The sequence below is a fragment of the Pagrus major genome, chromosome 4 (assembly GCF_040436345.1).
Source record: "Pagrus major chromosome 4, Pma_NU_1.0".
Taxonomy (NCBI): domain Eukaryota; kingdom Metazoa; phylum Chordata; class Actinopteri; order Spariformes; family Sparidae; genus Pagrus; species Pagrus major.
Window position 1 is genome coordinate 37,517,020 of NC_133218.1, and position 17,990 is coordinate 37,535,009.

Sequence of the window (17,990 nt, forward strand, 5' to 3'; positions counted from 1 at the left end):
GCTGCCGCCTTGTTTCATTTCCCTCCAGCTGAAAATCAACAGATTTGTCTTTGGTTTTTTTCTTTTAGTCAAGCCGTGATTTCCTGAATCAGAGATAAACCTTCAAACTCTAAAAAACATTAAGCTAAACTTTTATCACCAAGAAATTACACTGCTCATCAAACTGAGCTTCAGTTATTCAGATTAGGAATCAGGCGGGCGGCATTTGCAACTTTTAAATCTTCTCTTAAAACCTTTTTTATAGGAAGCATTTATGAATTCTTAAGAGGTTTTCAGTTTTATTATTTCACTCTGATTATTCCTTGTTTTATCCAATAATCTTTCATAATTTTACAGTTCTTTAATCGTTTTTACCTGCTGTGGATTCTTTTCTGTGAAGCACTTTATAAAGCGCTATTAATAAAATTATCTTAAAAGGAAAAACAAGTGAACATCTGACAATACTTTTATTTTTGATAATCCTTAATTCACTATTTTATTATTGTCTATTTGTCTTATTCTTTCAGTATTAGTCTATTTTACACATTTTATTTAATATTATTTTTGTTTTATTTTTCTGTCTGGTGCTATTTGAATTTTCTGTTTTTGAAAATTTGGAATCCAACAAACTTTAAATCATTAAACAAAAGTGTGACAGCGTCATTAAAATAACTGGCCAGGTGAGGGCGCCACAACGCTAATTTTAATTCTCCTGATACATAAATACTGTACTTTAACAGCTGGAGGTACTTGTTACACTGCAGGGTGAGATGTGGCATTAAATACAAACTGCTATCAGTTTAGCATCAACATTAAATTAGCTTCACTGATGAGGAGGATGCACACGGGCTCACTTCAGACGCTCCCACCGGGACAATGAGAGGACTGAGCTGGTTTACTGAGATCTGTTTGGTGGATACAGCAGAGCATCACATTTATAAATCCACTGAGTCTCTGTTTGTGGAGCCGTCTGTCAGAGGTGCAGATGGACTTGATAAATAACTTCAGAGATTGACAGGCAGACCACAAATGATCCTTTAAAAAACCAAAAAGGTTAATTAACCTGCAGCACTTCATTTCCATGACTGTCATCACGGCAGCGACGGCCTTCAGAGGAGGAGTGTCGAGTCTGTTCGAGGAGGTGATCGTCTTAATGAACTTCAGACAGAGACCTGTGAAGCTCTGCTGTTTCCACGAAACTGATATTTTTATAATCTTTATTTTTGTTATAGATATAACTTCCACTGTGACTTAACTTCCTTCCCACATATTTGATCTGTGGTATTTTTATTGCACAACATTCAGACTTATGACCACTAATATTATTTCTATATAAAGGAATCACAACATTTCACTGGTTGACCAGAGGAAGCTCCAGTGTCTTGTTTTCTCTTCCTGACTGACTAATAAAGCTTTTGGTGGTGGTGTTTTTAAATAAGCTCCTCTGACGAGCTACAGGATTTAAAATGCTGATTTTATAATACAAAACTAAACTTTGCCTTCTGACTGAGAACTTTTACTTCAGGGCGAAGAGAAAAATAAGTGTCAGCTGCTATCACCATGAAACGTCATCAGTTGTTTACTTATATTAACAATTATTGTTTTGTACTGCACTTTATTTTGTTGTTTTATGTTTACATATGCAAATAAGGCTAATTAAATATGTGCCAATTTGAAAATTGTCTCACCGTCTCACCTTGATGAAGAGATGCTTTCGTCTAGTGGACTTGATGATGAAGATGAAGGTGATGACGATGATGATGATGAAGGTGATGATGATGATGATGAAGATGAAGGTGATGATGATGATGATGATGATGATGTCTCCTCTGGCACATCTGTCTCAGCAGCAGGTTTCATGTCTGGTAAATAATCACAAATTCAAAAATTACTTTCACAGAAACAACATTTATTACAGAAGAGTGAAGATATTTCACTGCTGAGTGCTGCAGCTCGTAAACTACAGCCTGACGGAGATTTAAGAGTTTAAAATAAATATGTATTTGTTTATTAAAAACAAACATTTTGTTAACGTGAATGTTTCCATTATTTCTGAACAGGATATAAACTGAGTTGGTCACTTCACAGTTGCAGTGAGCCTGTCGCTGCCCTCTGCTGGACAAACTCAAACACACAGTAACAGAATGTAACTAAGTACTGTACTCAAGTACAACTTTGAGGTACTTGTACCAGGTTTAAAAACAAAACAAAAACACTGATTCCAATATAAACAAGAATATTAATAATATGTGATCTGATAATTGGCCTGTCAACACATAATATACAGTATCAAGCCATATACATGTGAATATATGAAAATTTACTTTTCTTGTACTTTGGATACTTCATATAGTTACTGCCAGAAAATTACTTTAGATACTTGAGTAAAAGTCTTGAAGTACCTGACATTAAATGTACTAATGAAGCCGACAATCTAACTGTATTATGGGCCTAAATGTTTTTATAATCACATATAAAAGCTTTTTATCTGTTGTACAACTTTTACTTTTAAATTCACTCATTTACATTTGTTTGCATGTTGATCGATGCACACTGTCCCTTTTACTTTTAACAGCTCTGGTTTATCATCAGGTACATCTGCCTCAGTATAATCCAGGTGTCTGCTCATTTGGAGGAAGTAGTTTCTGTTATTAATCTGACCCTCTGTGAAATAAATGGGGTGGACAAAATAATAGAAACACCTCTCTGTAGCCTGTAATGTAATAATTCAGCAGCAGCAGCTCCATCCTCCATCCAGATGAATCAACACATCACCTGAACATTATGATCACGAGGGCAGGATCCACTGCAGGACTGCTGTGTTAGCCGCATTAGCTTTAGCTTGGTTCAGTTCAGTTCAGTTCAGTTCAGTTCAGAACTGAACTGAAGCTTTAGCATGGTGTACCTTATAAACTGGACACTGAGTGTATCTGTTAGCTTCGTTAAGAGTAAACTGTGAACGATCATCTGACTGAAGGTGTTTCTGAACTGTAGCCCAGATCCTTCAGGTGTACGCAGTCACAGTCTGCAGTGTTTCTGTCAGGTGTTACAGAATACATCAACACACCTGTGAACCAACAGGAAATGATGTAACACATGAATCAAACTGAAACTCACGTCTCACACTTCTAATAATCAGACTTCATAACAGAAACATCACAATGTTTGTTCAACTTACGTTTTGTTCGACCATCACCATCAATTAGCTTTAATTCTGTCCACCTGTGAGCAGCTGCCCCATTTCCGTTGCGCAATGCATTGTGGGAGATTGTGTTTATCAACAACACACTAAAAATAAATCTCAGGAAATGTAGTTTTAATCTGCATATTGCCTGTTAGAGCTGCTTTATTAACGTCATCACGTGTCTGTGTGAAGACTCAACGCGTCACAGGTCGTTTTTATCAGACACATTTATACGTGACGTCACAGTGACGCGCTGCACTGTGCGTCGACGTCGCCGCCATATTGGATGTGGCAGGTCTGCCCTGCAGATACAAGATGTGACAACTGTTCTGAATAAAAAGCATCAATGTTCACATTTAACTGACTTTGATGAATTATATTATAATATAATGTAATAAAATATAATATTCATCTAAGTACTAATAATGACGTCATTGAGATTTGAAAATGATACATGTTTTATTGCATACAGTTACATTTTAAGGTAAACATTAATGTGACATCATGAAAGGTGTTTTGCTCTCATATGAAGTGTCGTCACCGGTGACTGATGGATTCAACAACAATAAAGAGTCACTTTAATATCAGAGCACGTGAATCTTCAGTTGTATTTATTCATGCTGTTTTATTTATTTCCTCTCTGGGTCCTCCAGCCACGTTTAATGGAGATGGATGAAATTTATGTTGTTTTGCTCACAGCACTGAAATACTGGAGCTATTTATTATGGAGGAAATAATCCTGAAGTTTGTCCACAAACTTGTAGTGTTTAATTTTTCTGTACATTTATTTAATTTGCTTTTAAATGATACTATACAAAACTGAAAGTAAAAACAAAACCACAGTGAAAAGATCATAAATGAACAACAAACTGTTTCTTTGAACAATTTAAACACAATTCTTTTTATTTCAAAGCTTGTGAGCAGTGAGACGCCTTTTACTTTCAGGTGGCTCACCATTAAATCATCTTTAAACTACAGAGAGCAGACTTTGAACTAGAGCTCATGAAATATAAAAACTGTAAACGTTAAAGCAGGAGATTAAATGAACTGAGTGTGAACTGCTTTATGGAAAAATAGCAGAATATTATTATTACATCATGTTGGGCTCATTTTCAGAAAGATTTGAGGTCTTCATCGCGGTAGCTGGGAGGTCATCTCAAAGAAATCTCAAATGTTACTCACCATGAAACCTGCGGACCTGTAAAATGAAGTGTTAACAGATGCTGAGAAGAAAAAGCATATAAAATAAATGAGTTTTTCTCAGTTTTAAAAACATTAAGAAGTGTCGCTTATTTTTATTTTGGTCGACACAAACTGACGACCTGAGTTTGTGAGTTCAGGTGTGATGAGCGGCGCCGATCCAGCTCCGACAGGCCCGTGGACTGTAAAGACTGAGAGGGAAACAACACTAGTGCAATATTATATTTATTTCTTACAGTGAATTTTGGTTGCCATACAAGAAGTCTTGAGGATTTGAGGGGGCAGGGGGGGAAGGAAGAGTGCAGTTACAGGAAAATTCTCTCTCTTTTCATTTCAGTAATTAGTTGACTCTATGATGATTCAGTAGCACAAAATTACAGCAACATAGAAAACATGAACACAAGTCTCTGCACAAATTACCGAAAAAACATCTTAGCCTCTATGAAGACTTAATCAAAGAATAAAATCTATTCATGAGAAAAATAAATTAATTAATCAAGAAAGAAAGAAAAAAAGAAACAGTTACCCAAATGTTGGACGATGATAAAGGTGGGAGCAGTGTTTTTGACGGGGAGTGGAAGTGGGTTAGTGAGCCATGCCTGTCCTAAACACGGCCTGGTGATGCTCTTTAAAGATTCCTACTACATCTACTCAGCTCTACGTCTCCACAGAGAAAACTGCTCAGTGGCCTGCTGATCCACAGAGAGGACACAGCAGCCACCGCTAATCTTTGTGGTGGATTTATGTATGTATACATATATATAGGTTTCATATAGTTTCCTACCAAGATGGCCTGCGGATATATACTTTTTTTTTTTTTTTTTAATTTACAGATTTTTGCTCTTTTTATACACACACTCTGGACTCGGGGGGTTTCAGGAGATGAGAGTCAGGCAGATGGTGGTCGTCAGAAGATACCTGGGTTTGTGGTCACTTGATTGGCCAAAAGAAATCTTAATTCTACTGCAGAAGAGAGTTTATCTACTTTAGGCAACACGCAGCCCAGTCGCCAGGATGAAATGTTGGCAGGGAACGTTTCTGCAAACCGCTGACACATTCACATCTGTACGTTTCATATGTGCCTTATTCACATTTCAACAAACGTGTCACATCATGTGAAGGCTGTCCAGCCAGTGGACGCAGTTTGGGACTGCTTTTTAACATTTGGAGTCATGACACTGCATTTATGGTCGCATTTATTAACGGACACCACTGGCCGTGTTTGTGGCAACGAATCCAGATGTTTTTGACAAGAAGTCAGGATGTCTCCAGCCGTGTTTGTGGCGACAAAACCTTGTGTTTTTAACAAGACATTGGGCCAATTTCAAAGTATTAGTATGAGTGTATCTAATGAGACCTGTGGACATCCACAAAAAAGTCAGGACATCACCGGCCTTGGTGGCGACAAAGCTTGTTATTTTTAATGTGAAGTCCTGAAGTCTCCGACCACGTTTTTGGTGACTGATGAGAAGTAGGGACAAACCCTCAGCCGTGTTTCGTGCAGACAAAACTGGGTGTTTTTAACGAAACATCAGGAAATCTCAAGCTGCTTTTGTGAGGACAAAAAATGGATAGTTTTAATCAGTCCCTCCAGAAAAACGCGATTATGCGATCGCATAATTCAACGCATAATCAGCCAAAGTCTGCACATTTATGCAGGGGACGCATTTTTTCAAAGACGCTGCACTTTGGCCACATAAATCACCGATTTCTGTCCAAAATGCGCGAAATATGCATGAAATATGCGGGGCTTGCATGATTTCATAATCCCCGCATTTTCGTTACAAAAAAGTCACATATATCTTCGCAGAAAGTTGAAAAATGTTCCGCATTTTTCTGGAAGGACTGTTTAATGAGAAGTTGGGACATCTCCAGTCATGTTTGTGACGACAAAACCTGGTGTTTTAACAAGACCAAGGGACATGTCCTGGATCGTATGTAGCTACAAAAAACTGATATTTTTGATGGGAAGTTGGGACAATTTCCAGCCGTGTTTGTGGTGAGAAAACACAGATGTGTTGTGTTTTTGAGCAGTCGGGACGTGTGTTGTCAGACAGGTGATCTACAGCGTCGTCACAACGTAACAGAGGGAGAAATGTAAAGTCTCAACGTGTCCGTGGTTTGCAGAAACGTACGTCGCCACCTTTTATTCTGGCGACTGGGTTGGCAACACTTTATTAAAAACACTGACAAGTGATTGCGTCATGATATGTAACTTAAAATGGTAAAATAAAACACAACCAAGGAGATTCATTCAGAATAAATATTGCTTCTTACATAACCCATAAGTCTAATAATATCCACGTTTTTATCTATATAGTATTTCTGTTTTTTGGCAATCCACGCGTCAGTGTTGAACCTCTATAAAATTTCATAGAACTCTATACAAATCTTTAAAAATACTGTGCTTTTCTGCCCCTCCGACACGTCACTGTTTGTTTTTAAAATAAGTTACATGTTCAAACAGGAACAGCGTTATAGCAGCATCGTCCCGTGCCAGCCTCCGTACGGCTTAATGTTCACAGAACACAGAGCTTGTGTATGTTTCACTTTGTCTCCTCGAAAGCTGCACCTGCATGAAGCTGCGGAGTGTGATATGAAACCAAACGAGGGTGAAGTTGCTCTAAAACGATATATATATATATATATTTCCAGACGTTGGGTTACTGTCGAGCACATATCAAACCACACGTGAGGTGTGCTCTGAAAGAATCTACTTTAGGATAAAAACACGAGCTCTTCTTCTCTACAGAGCGACAGTGGTGCAGGTAGTGGAGGAGGGGAGCTATTTAAGGCATCCTCTGCAGGATGATGGTGTGAATGAGACCACTGCGCTGGTCCTCAGGTCAGCTCTGGCAACTATAAATCAACCTTCATAGAATTTCTTTTTTTTTTTTACTCTAAACCTTTTAATAGAGCTATACATAGAATCAAATAGACATTTTTATCCTGTTAAACACTCTTATATACACACATTTCAACACATACTGCACTTCTACTTCTGACCAGCCTGTATCATTGCTAGCAAACACATACAAATGTCCAGCTTTTATAAATGCTGATTAATTTTAAATTGGACCCTTATAACAAAGTTTAAATCACGTCTCTTCAGCCGGAGCTGCAGCGAGACCGGATCAGAATACGGGAGAAGCTCGGAGAAGCTCTTTGTCCAGTCGAGTTCATCTGCACCAGATCAGAAACGTTTTTCTTTCCCTTTCTAATCTCACACAGGGCTCACGCTGACGAACATCTGCCGGCTCTGTCAGGTTATTCTCTGCTTGTGTTTTTTGCACAGTGGTTAGAGGGCAGGACGAGGCATGAGGACTTACGTGAACACGTAATTCTACATAAAACCCTGAAGCCTCGGATTCTCCATCTGCTCCAAAAAGCAAAACGCTTCGCCGAGATTTCATGTCATCTGGCTGAAGTCGCTTTACAAAGTATTAACCTGCTGATATGTACAATTATAGGACAAGATCTTTTTTTAATCTTCAAACTCAATCGACCTGACTCTGCCAGCGTCGGTCTGCAACAGCTTCGTTAACGCAGCGTCGCGTCTCCAGCTTCTTTATTAAAGAAAACCACTGAAGGCTGTTTTGGTCTGAAACAGAAGTTGGTTTCATTTTGACTCCAGATCACAGGATTGTGCAGTTTGAGATTGCCGTTTGGTTGGACTTGAGCTCGAGTTAGCTTGACGTTAGCAAATCTCACTGAGTCTTAATCTCCTTGCTCTTTTTCTATTAACAAAGAACAATGTACAAAATGTTCAGGTAGTCATCGGATAAATAGAAAAGATCTTAATTTCTCTGGCAAAACTTGAGTTTTAGTTCTTAAATATCAGGTTACTTATAACTTGTGTTGTTTAAAATTGTTGACAGCTAAAAAAGGGATCCAAAGGGATTCAACACTGGATTCAGATTCAGTAAAATACTATCAGGTGACAGCTTTAAATGGGTCGACATTTTAGGAAATACACTTATAATTTTCTTGTTCAGAGTTTGTTGAGAAGATTGATACCACGGTTATGTAAATGTGGAGCTAAAGCCTGGAGATGATTAGCTTAGCTTAGCACTAAGACTGGAAACAGGGAAAAGCATGGAAGTATTCAAGAGCGATACAGCTTCTGTGTCAGGGCCTCGTTCAAATTAAAGCTGCTCTGTGATGCATGAAGCCAAGAAAGTTCAACTTCCGGATATAAAATTACCGACATCATTGTTGTGCGGAGGACGGAGACTTCCACTGACACTTTCAGCTTAACCCTTCGCTAAATAAAATGATGTAATCGTCTCGCTCCTCCAGACATTCTTACCAGAATGGATCAAAATGGATAATTTTGAAGGGATGTGATGGTTTATCCAAATTAGAAATATTCAAATAGTTCATGTAACTATAGTTTTGTCTAAAAATATATATTTGCCATTGTCTTTTCCCTCATACCTGGTGGTATCACATTATTACAGGCCTTGGTGCCTCTGTATGCTACAGTACATACAAACAGCAGATCTTTGAACGATCGTCGAACAGTTCCCGGTGACTATAGAATATCATTTTTGCTTGAAATGTCCATCCCTACTAGTCACAGCAGCTTAGCTGTGGACTAAATGCTAACATCGGCATACTAACATGCTGATGTTTTATACCAGGTATAATGTTGAACTGGGTAAGCATCTTAGTTTAGCAGGTTAGCAAGCTTAACTTAGCAAATTAGCAGTAAACAAAAAGTACAGCTGAGTTTGATGGGAACCTCATGAGTATATAAATATGTTTTTATACCTGGCAAATTTTATTTTCTACCTGATGATGGAGCTGAATGAAAGGTTAAGTTATTAAAATTCATCCTGAAGAAATTTAATTGGGAATTCATCCAGATGTTGTAATAACCTCATGGTGGCACTCGACAGGAGGAAATGTCAGGGGGTAGTTGGGCTTTATCCAGCCGGGATTCTGGGCAGTAGTTCAGTAGCTGTAGATGTCTGGACTGAAGCAGTGGACGCACTGACAGCATGGAGCTGCTAGCGTGTCTAAAAATCTGCCTGCAAACTCCTCCAGAGCTCACTAATCAACAGGTGAGATATAACATGTTGAACTGCCTCCAGTCTTAATGCTAAGCTAATCGTCTCCAGCTTCATATTTCGTGCACAGACACGAGAGTGCTATCAGTGTTCTAACTCGCAGCGATAAAGCCAGTACGTTTATTCCCCCAAACTGTGAAACTATTCCTTTAAACCTTGTAATGCTCTCTCTGATTATCCCTCTTCTACCACGTACACACAGGGTGTTGGATGCTTTAGCGTTGCTGTGGGGCCACATGAACGCCGAGTGTTGACCTGCTGATGGTGAGGCGAAGGAGATCTGACGTCGTGAGGAAAAGGAAAGTACAAAAGCGAAGAACAGCTCTAGTTTACCTACTGTGGCCTAAAGAGCGGGTCCGAGGAAAGAGCTAAACTGGCCTTAGTGATATTTCGGGTCAACCATCACACGCACACACACGCACACACACAACACTTGAAGGAAAAGCCAAGAGGACGCCCTTATCAGACAGACAAGCTGAAACCACTTCAAGGTGAGAATATTTCTGGTCCAACGTTTGTCTGTCCGTCTTGTACCTCGTGTCCTCGCCTCGGTTTTCCTCGTATGATGAGGTGGACACCGGGTGGGTGTAGACTGATGAGGGGCCCCGGGGCCCCTGCTACAGCGGAGCTCCTCCTCTGGTGACCACCTCTCTCCACGCTTTGCTCTCTCTCAGGAGAAGAAGGCCATCGCAGTATCGGTGTGTGTATACATGCTTAGGGTGTGTGAAGACAGTATGTGTTCTCGTTTGTCAGTGTGTGGCACTCTGCATAAAGTGTGTGTATGTGTGTGCGTGTGTCTGTGTGTGCACGGACATGAGATATGGTTTAGTATTCGTTTAAACATGTCAGCTAACGTTCTTATTTTTGACACAAACAGGTGAAAAGCAAAAAAATGGAGTCTATCTCAAATTTTTCTCTACAACCTTAGATGCACCCAGAAATATAACTCCGGTAGGACTCTAGTGAAGAAATATTATTCTCTGAACAAACTCTAGCAAAGATAGAAAAGGAGCAACGACCAGCTCAGCTGGTTCTTCATGCACCCACACCGGGTGTATGGAAAAAGTCTTCAGTATTCCAAAGCAGTTGGGTGAGCACGAGTCTTTATGTGAAATAAACCTCCAGACAAGTATTTTTCCAGTGTTTGAGTACACGCTATTCCAGAGTTTTTGTTTTCTGGTCAGTCCTTCATACTGGCCTCCTCTTCTCTCTCTCCTTCATGTGACTTAGCAGCTATTCTCTTCTCTCTCTCTCCCCCTGCAGCTCCGCCGACATCCCATGATCGCCTGATGCTCAGGGCGGTGGGAAGGAGGAAGAGGGCGGACAAGACCGGAGCACTGAGATGAGGGCGACAGAGGATGAGAGAGGACAAAAACAGCAAGAGGCAGCATCAGCTTGGACAAAACTTCTACCCAGTTCCACGACTTGAGATTATGTCTGATGAAGAGATTGGTAAAAGTGATCGGTAACACCTCCCTCTCCTCGGCCTGGACTCCACGCGTCTCCTCCCCGTCTCCTCGGGGCTTATCTGTCCTGCAGCAGCTTGAGGGCCCTCTCGATGTTCATGCGGTGGCCCACCCTTGTCACGCCCAGGTCTATCAGGTCCTCTTTTTGCAGCGAGGGCAGGTGGGCGCCCTCGATCTCATTGTCCAGGAAAGCGTCCCTGTGCTCCCCCAGGTTGAGGCTTTCCAGCCAGTCCGCCACGTCGTGCTTGCTCCACAGCTCCATGGGTTTGGAGGCGAAGGGCTTGCCCGAGGCCGCAACCGCCTGCATCAGCGTGAGCGGCGATGGAGAGCGCGAGCTCCCGCTGCCGCCGCAGGAGGAGCTCAGGCTGTACCCGCCGCCGCTGCCCATGGGCGGGGTGGGCAGACCGAAGACGTCGGTGAGGGTGGGCGACACGGAGGGCGGCAGTGAGGAGCAGGGGGTGAGGGAGGAGGCGGAGTCAGGCGGGCTGCAAGGATGCGTCTGGGATGGGAGGCTGCTGGGAGGGGTGGAGGTGAGGGCAGCAGCGCCGGCAGCGTTGTTACGCATTCCTGAGTCTTCAGTGGGAGGCCTGAGGAGGACAGAGGAGACGACAGGTCAGTCAGAGCGAGACAAACACAGACTGATCCAAGTTCAACCAAAGATTCTCATAAAGACACGTTACATGTTTATGAGCTGACTTTCATGTCTGGAGGTGGAGGGGATGATGGAGTTACAGGTGACACGGCTGACAAGGTTGAAACCAAAGTTCGAGACTGCGTTTCAACATTTGTAAGTGTGACACCACTGGATATCTTTAAGTAAACCTCGAGAACATTTTTCTGGTTTCCGTGGCAACAAATCTGGGTGTTTTTGACGAGACCTTGGGACACGTCGGGCTGTTTGTCTGGTCAAAAAAACGGATATTTAGAAACAGGTGTTTTAGGTAAAAACATGATGTTTTCCTAACCTGAACCAGTGGCTGGTGTGCCTAAACCTAACTGGACCAATTGTAGTGCAGATAAAATTGAAAATTGAATCTAAAGAAACAAAGTTGCAACATATCAGTGGTTTTGCAAAAAAAATAAAATACATTGCCAACATTTATTTTGGTAATTGGCTTTTCCCCTGAATTTATAACTAGAATATAAATGTTGGTTTTAATTCATCACTTGTTTGAGAGGCAATAATAATCAGTCAACAACTGATTGCATCCTTTGAAACCTGCATTACTTGATGTTTTTGGCCGCAGCGCAAAGGATGATGGAGAGGTGGGGAAGGAGCTGTAGGAAATGTAAATATAAAAATCTAATTAGAAGATTAAACACAGAAGATGTTATAATAATGTGATCTCTGTAGCTCTTTGTCCTGATCTGAAACCAACACACACCTGAGAGGTTGGAAATAATCCTAAAAACATACGACAGCGATGTGAAGGTCATGAGACGTGTAACGAAGAGCTGAATGAAAGACTGAAGGTTTGATTTAAAAGTCTCTTTATTGTTCATTAAACCGTGTTGCTGAAGGATCTCATGATGTAATGCTGCACAGTGAACAGTAGGTGGCATCACAGGCAAACATTTCGACCAAATGCGCAGCAGCTGATGAAACATGTTGGATGTTAAATCAGGTCAGAGCCGTTTGGTTTGAATCTCCATCCAGACTGTTTAGTTACAGTAACCGTACTCTACTGTTAGTGTTCATATTTACTGTTCTCTGTCAGCTGTCATCTTGTACGTGTCACTTCTATTTGGATTAATTTCCTTTTGATAAAATTATTTTTTTACTATAATATTTATCAATGGAATAATTATCAAGGAAATGGGAATCACTCCACCCCTTAAACTTCATACAGGAACCTGTTTTAAAACATAGATTAAAGGTTATGATCAGTTAAACACATTAAAGGGATATTTTCTTTTTAAATTTAAACTTACATATGTTAAGATACATGTTATTTGTGAATTTCTAGATGTTTTTTTTAAAAATCATAATAATTATTTGAACCTTGTATTGATTAACATGCAGAGTTTAATGATATTCTCCTTGGATTTGATTAACTGTTAAGTACGAAGTAAGTTTTATAGGTTTTTTGGTTATTTTTTAAAAGAAAAATGTAGCAGACGATTAAAACAGGATTATTAAAACAATCTTCCCTGATTCACATGGACCTCAGTGATCAAACCTTGATTTTATTTAGTCAAATTTAACAACTTGAAGCCGTCTTCTTTTGGGGAAAAACACGATATTGGTCGGGATTTTACATGACATTTTTTACTCATAATCACGCCAATTCAAGAATCCTGATAAATATTTTTTAATATTTTCACTCTATCCAAAAAAGCCTAAAAATAATTATTTCCTAGATGAAATGAAGCTTCCACCTTTCGCCACGTTTTCCCTAAAATGTACAACATTTAAAGGATTTTCCAGGATTTTAAAGGATTTTATTTCTTGGTGGTCGCAACAAAGTCCAAGCACAGCCGCCGCCTGCTGAGTGAACCACGGCCGGAGGGAAGCCTGTTTCCTAATGGATGGACGTGTACGGCTTCACGGGGAGGGGGAAGGTTACTCAAACCTTTATATAGCCTTCACACTACCAGAGGGAACAGAGTAATAGAATACTGAAGTAACTGTTCACCCTCGGAGAGATGGATATCGTCAGCAAAGAAACGTTTCTCGCATTTCATTTAAACAAAAAAGAAATACAGCTAAACTGCAGCACAGCTGTTTCTCTCTGGAAGAGCTCACAAGATTAATCTGATTAGTGAGTCAGGAAACATTTAAATTAACATACAAATGACTTTTTTCTGACATTTTCCTGGTCTTTCTTCCCTTGCTTTGTTTTTGAAGTACAGTCAGTTTTTCATCTTCGAAAGGTTTAAACGGCTCACAGCTCAAAGACAACCTGCGATAAAAGGTCACAAGCAGACACCGTTTCATTTTAGTGGACAAGTCTAGTCTTATTATTTCTTCTGTAACTTTTCTTATTGTCAGAAAATCCCATGAGAAAACCAAAACCAACCTCTGGGACGGATACCAGTGTTAGAGTTACTTGAGTTAAAGTAAAGATATCATGTTAAAATATTACTTTGGTAAAAGTGAAAGTATCAAATGTATGATAAGTAAAAGTAAATTTTACATATATTAAATGCATGTAATGTACCTTCTGTATACTATGTGTGGGATCGATATTCAGCATTTTATCAGAAACTGTATTTTAAAAAAAAAATCCGATTGCTGATAAAAATACATTTTAATTTCTTTAAAAATCTAGCAGTGCAAAAAAGTTAAATATTTGTCTCCAGAATGTGAGTTTAAGAATAAAGTAGTAATACCTAAGCAATGCTGAGTAATAACTCAAAATGGTAAAACAAATTTGACAAAAGTACAGTACTGGAGTAAATGTACTTAGTTACATTCCATCATTGTTGGAGACAAACTCCATGGGCACCAAATGTGGATTAATCCGCCACTGAAAATAGTCCCAAAGAAAAGCACCATTTCCTCCTGTTTGAATAATGTTTGACAAACACTGAGCAGCTGTTTACACAACCTTTAAAAAATACTTTATATAACTATATTGGTGCTGTTAGTGAGCCATTTTAAATATTTATGTCTTCAGTAGGAACCAATGAGCTTGGAGCTCAGAGCCACAGATGGTATTATTTATAACAAACAACACATTGTTGGTTTTGGTCTTTTCAAGGATTTGTTGACATTTATAGAACAACTGACTTATAAAACCTAATAAAGTGTGTTAAGATGCTTTTAAACAGGAGGGTTGAACATGAGCCAGTTATTACAGGATAAATACACCCAAAAATGTAAATTCAGTCATCATCTCCTCCCTCCATGCTGATTCAAAGTCAGGTGAAATTTCGTGGTCCACAAGACTGAAACCAAGTGATTTTTTTCAGAGACTATCCTGGTAAAACTACCGTGCAGCCCGACTGAAGTGGGTGCACGAGCTCGACCGCACGTTGAGGGTGTAAATAACGTCTTCTCAAATCAATTTGGGATCTTGAGGTTTCCAGAGACTTGGATTACACCGGACGAGCTGTATGGAGCCATCTGATGTTTTTTTGGTTGTCTTTTATGTTTTAAATCATCTCCAGCTGCTTCAGATGTTTAGCAGAATGCTGCAACTCTGTTTCACTGTGAAGCTCCAGAAATGTTCTGTGGACTACGAGACTTCACCTGACTTTCATCAGCATGGAGGGAGGAGATGATGACTGGATTTTTAAAACATTTTTTAGATGAACTGTTCCTTTAAGACAAGACAAAGCCCCAACAAGACAGTTCTGCATTAAAAAACAAAGTCCACCACCACAGGAAGAAACACAGGAGACACATCAGAGAGTTACAGAGAGTCACCCTCATGTTACCTGCTGCACTCAAGATGGAGGGATGTGATGATGCAGTGACACCACATCACACACACACACACACACACACACACACACACACACACCAATCCATGCAGAATGATCACACCTTCCTTCAACTTCCCCCAAGGATTTTTTTTTAATAAACTGAATCTTCAACTCAAAAATCGAGCTGATCTTGACTCTTGTGAGAAAAACTGAGACAAGGGCAGAAAACCACCACGAGGTTACGTGTAGCCCAGATCTGGATCTTTCCTTACTGTAACATATGGAACAGCCCGAGGGGAAGTGAAGGGGACTAAAGGGGGTCGGCTCTGCCAACATGGAAGTGGGCCATTGTTAAAGTGCTGCCTTCAACAAGCCCGAAAAAACTTACAGTCTTCACTGTTCAACACCAGCTTCTCCACAGGAAGTCGTGTTGATGGATGAGATGGAGACAGAGGACGATGTTAGACACGTGATGGACGACATGACACACAAACAATGACGTGAGATAAAAGAAAACAAAGGGATGTTCATCAGTCTGCCTCCTGTTGTCGCTTCTGCTGTACGACGTGGACTCGTGCTCCTCGGTCACATTTTAATTTTCATCTTCATCAAACCCGACAACAAACGAACCGACTCTGATTCCAAACAACAGCACAGATGCTTAAAAATACTTAACCTGAGATCTGTCAAGCACTTGTCTAATTGGTATTCTGGTATTTCATCCTCTATTAAACACGTTTTGTTACAGGACTCAAATTGATGTGAAAAGTATGTAATTGCCTATTAGACTAATTAGCACAGTGCCTCGTTTAGCTTCTCTGACCTTATTACCGTTTCTTGCAGCCACCAGGAGTCACGTATGACAAAAAGAGGACGAGCTACGCTGTGAGTTTCTCTCAGCCGTCCGGATGATTTGTGATCATATGTTTGTTCGTTGATTGCAAACACAATCTTTATCGCTCAGACGTCACTTTAACAGCAGCAGTCACACACAGAAGGTCCAGGCAGGAATCCAAACAGTCATCATTCAGTCAGTGACGTGTTGCACCTGCACTGTGCACAGAAGTTTTTATCATTTCTGCACGCTAACATGCTGAGGTTAAGCAGTTATTTTGTTTAACCAGGGTCACCACTTGAGTTTAGTTTGTTAATTAGCATCAAACACAGAGCTGATGAAGTGTTGTTTGTTTTGCAGGCGTTCGGTCATTAACCAAATTATTGGACATGATGAAATTTAGATCTGATAATCATCATCTTGTGCCATAATACGTGGTCGATGTGGAGATACTTTAATGGAAACTTGTTGGGCTGCTACTAACGATTATTTTCATGTTTAATTGATTAATTGTTTAGTCTAGTAATTGTCCAAAAAAATTGTGAATAGTCCTCATCATAATTTCCCAGAGCCCAAAGTGACGTCTTCAAATCGCTTCATTCGTCTAAAACCCCAAAACTCTTCATTTACTATCAGAAATGACAAAGAAAAGCAGCAAATCCTCAAATTTAACCAAATCTTTTGAATACTTTTTTGTTATAAATTTTCCTTTTGATTCATCAGCTAATCGCTGCAGCTTCAGAAAATGATAAACTTCACTAAAGTCAGCAGACTTCATCTTCTGGATTAAAGTCTGTACAAAAGTTTCAGAGGTATTTCACGTGATGCAGCCTCGCCTGACATTGTCATCCCTCGAGTCACTTAAGAATTCTTACAAGCAACACTTTAACTTTTCATTTTTAACTGCAGGCTGAGGAGGTTTATTTATTACTTAAAACCCTGAAAGGAAACACAGGAAACAACATCCCAGATAGCAAAATTGTATAAGACGCGTTCATCTGGCCCACACACCGCGGGGAGTGATGGCACTTGGGCGATTCACTCCTGTTTGCCAGATCTGAGCAGACCATAACATGGTGTCAGGTGTCAGCCAAGAGCGAACCGAATAAACCAGAACTGGCCTACATGTGGGCCAGATCCAGACCACTAAAATAGAAATTAACTGTGGCCCAGATCTGGGCCAGTTCTGGCTTATTTGGCTCGCTTGTGGCTCAGTTCTGGCAAACAGGAGCGAACTGAGCGCCATCACTCCATGCTGCATGTGGGCCGGATGAACACGTCTGGTGTGGGCCAGATCTGGGCAACAATTTTGTTATCTGGGTTGAGCACTGGACAAAATGGATAACTCATGTTTCATCGTTTAGACAAGATTTTGTGTAAAATTCATTATTTAAATAAATTCCTGTGTGTTAATTTTAGATCTGATGTGGTCATTGGTTGGATCCAGCGTCTCAAATATGAGGATTTACTGCTTTTGTCTGTTTTACAAAACTGAATATGTTTTGGATTTGGACTGTTAGTTAGACAAAATGAGCAATTTGAGTTATAGGACACCTGAGATGGCCATTTTTAACAGTTTTCAGATACCAAGTAGGTAAAGACAAGTATTAGAACAAGACGAACAGTCTGGTGTGTTCACTTTACTGTGATGCAGTCTTTAAAACCAGGAAGAAAAAACACTTATGTCAATATATCCAAAATCTAAGACCTTATACAGCACAGTCTCAAATCATGATCACAATATAGTATAATAATGATAATAATTCAAGGTCAGTGTGTCTGTTTTGTTAAGTGTTACTTCAAAAGTCACAAAACAAAAATACAAAATAAAAGTCATCACAGAGCTTTAAACTGCAGGATCGAGCCGTCCTCTGTGGAAGTTA

The 17,990-nt window shown here is 40.0% G+C and overlaps 1 protein-coding gene across 1 annotated transcript in view; it reads right to left on the reverse strand.

The window, feature by feature from the left end:
• Window positions 1–10,959: 10,959 nt before the first annotated feature.
• The window catches only part of LOC140994315 (SH3 and multiple ankyrin repeat domains protein 2-like), a 62,645-nt gene continuing 55,614 nt past the window's right edge, over window positions 10,960–17,990 (reverse strand). Inside the window, exon 13 of the mRNA XM_073463885.1 lies at window positions 10,960–11,488. Coding sequence (XP_073319986.1) covers window positions 10,960–11,488 — 529 coding nt within the window. The remainder of the gene's footprint in view (window positions 11,489–17,990) is intronic.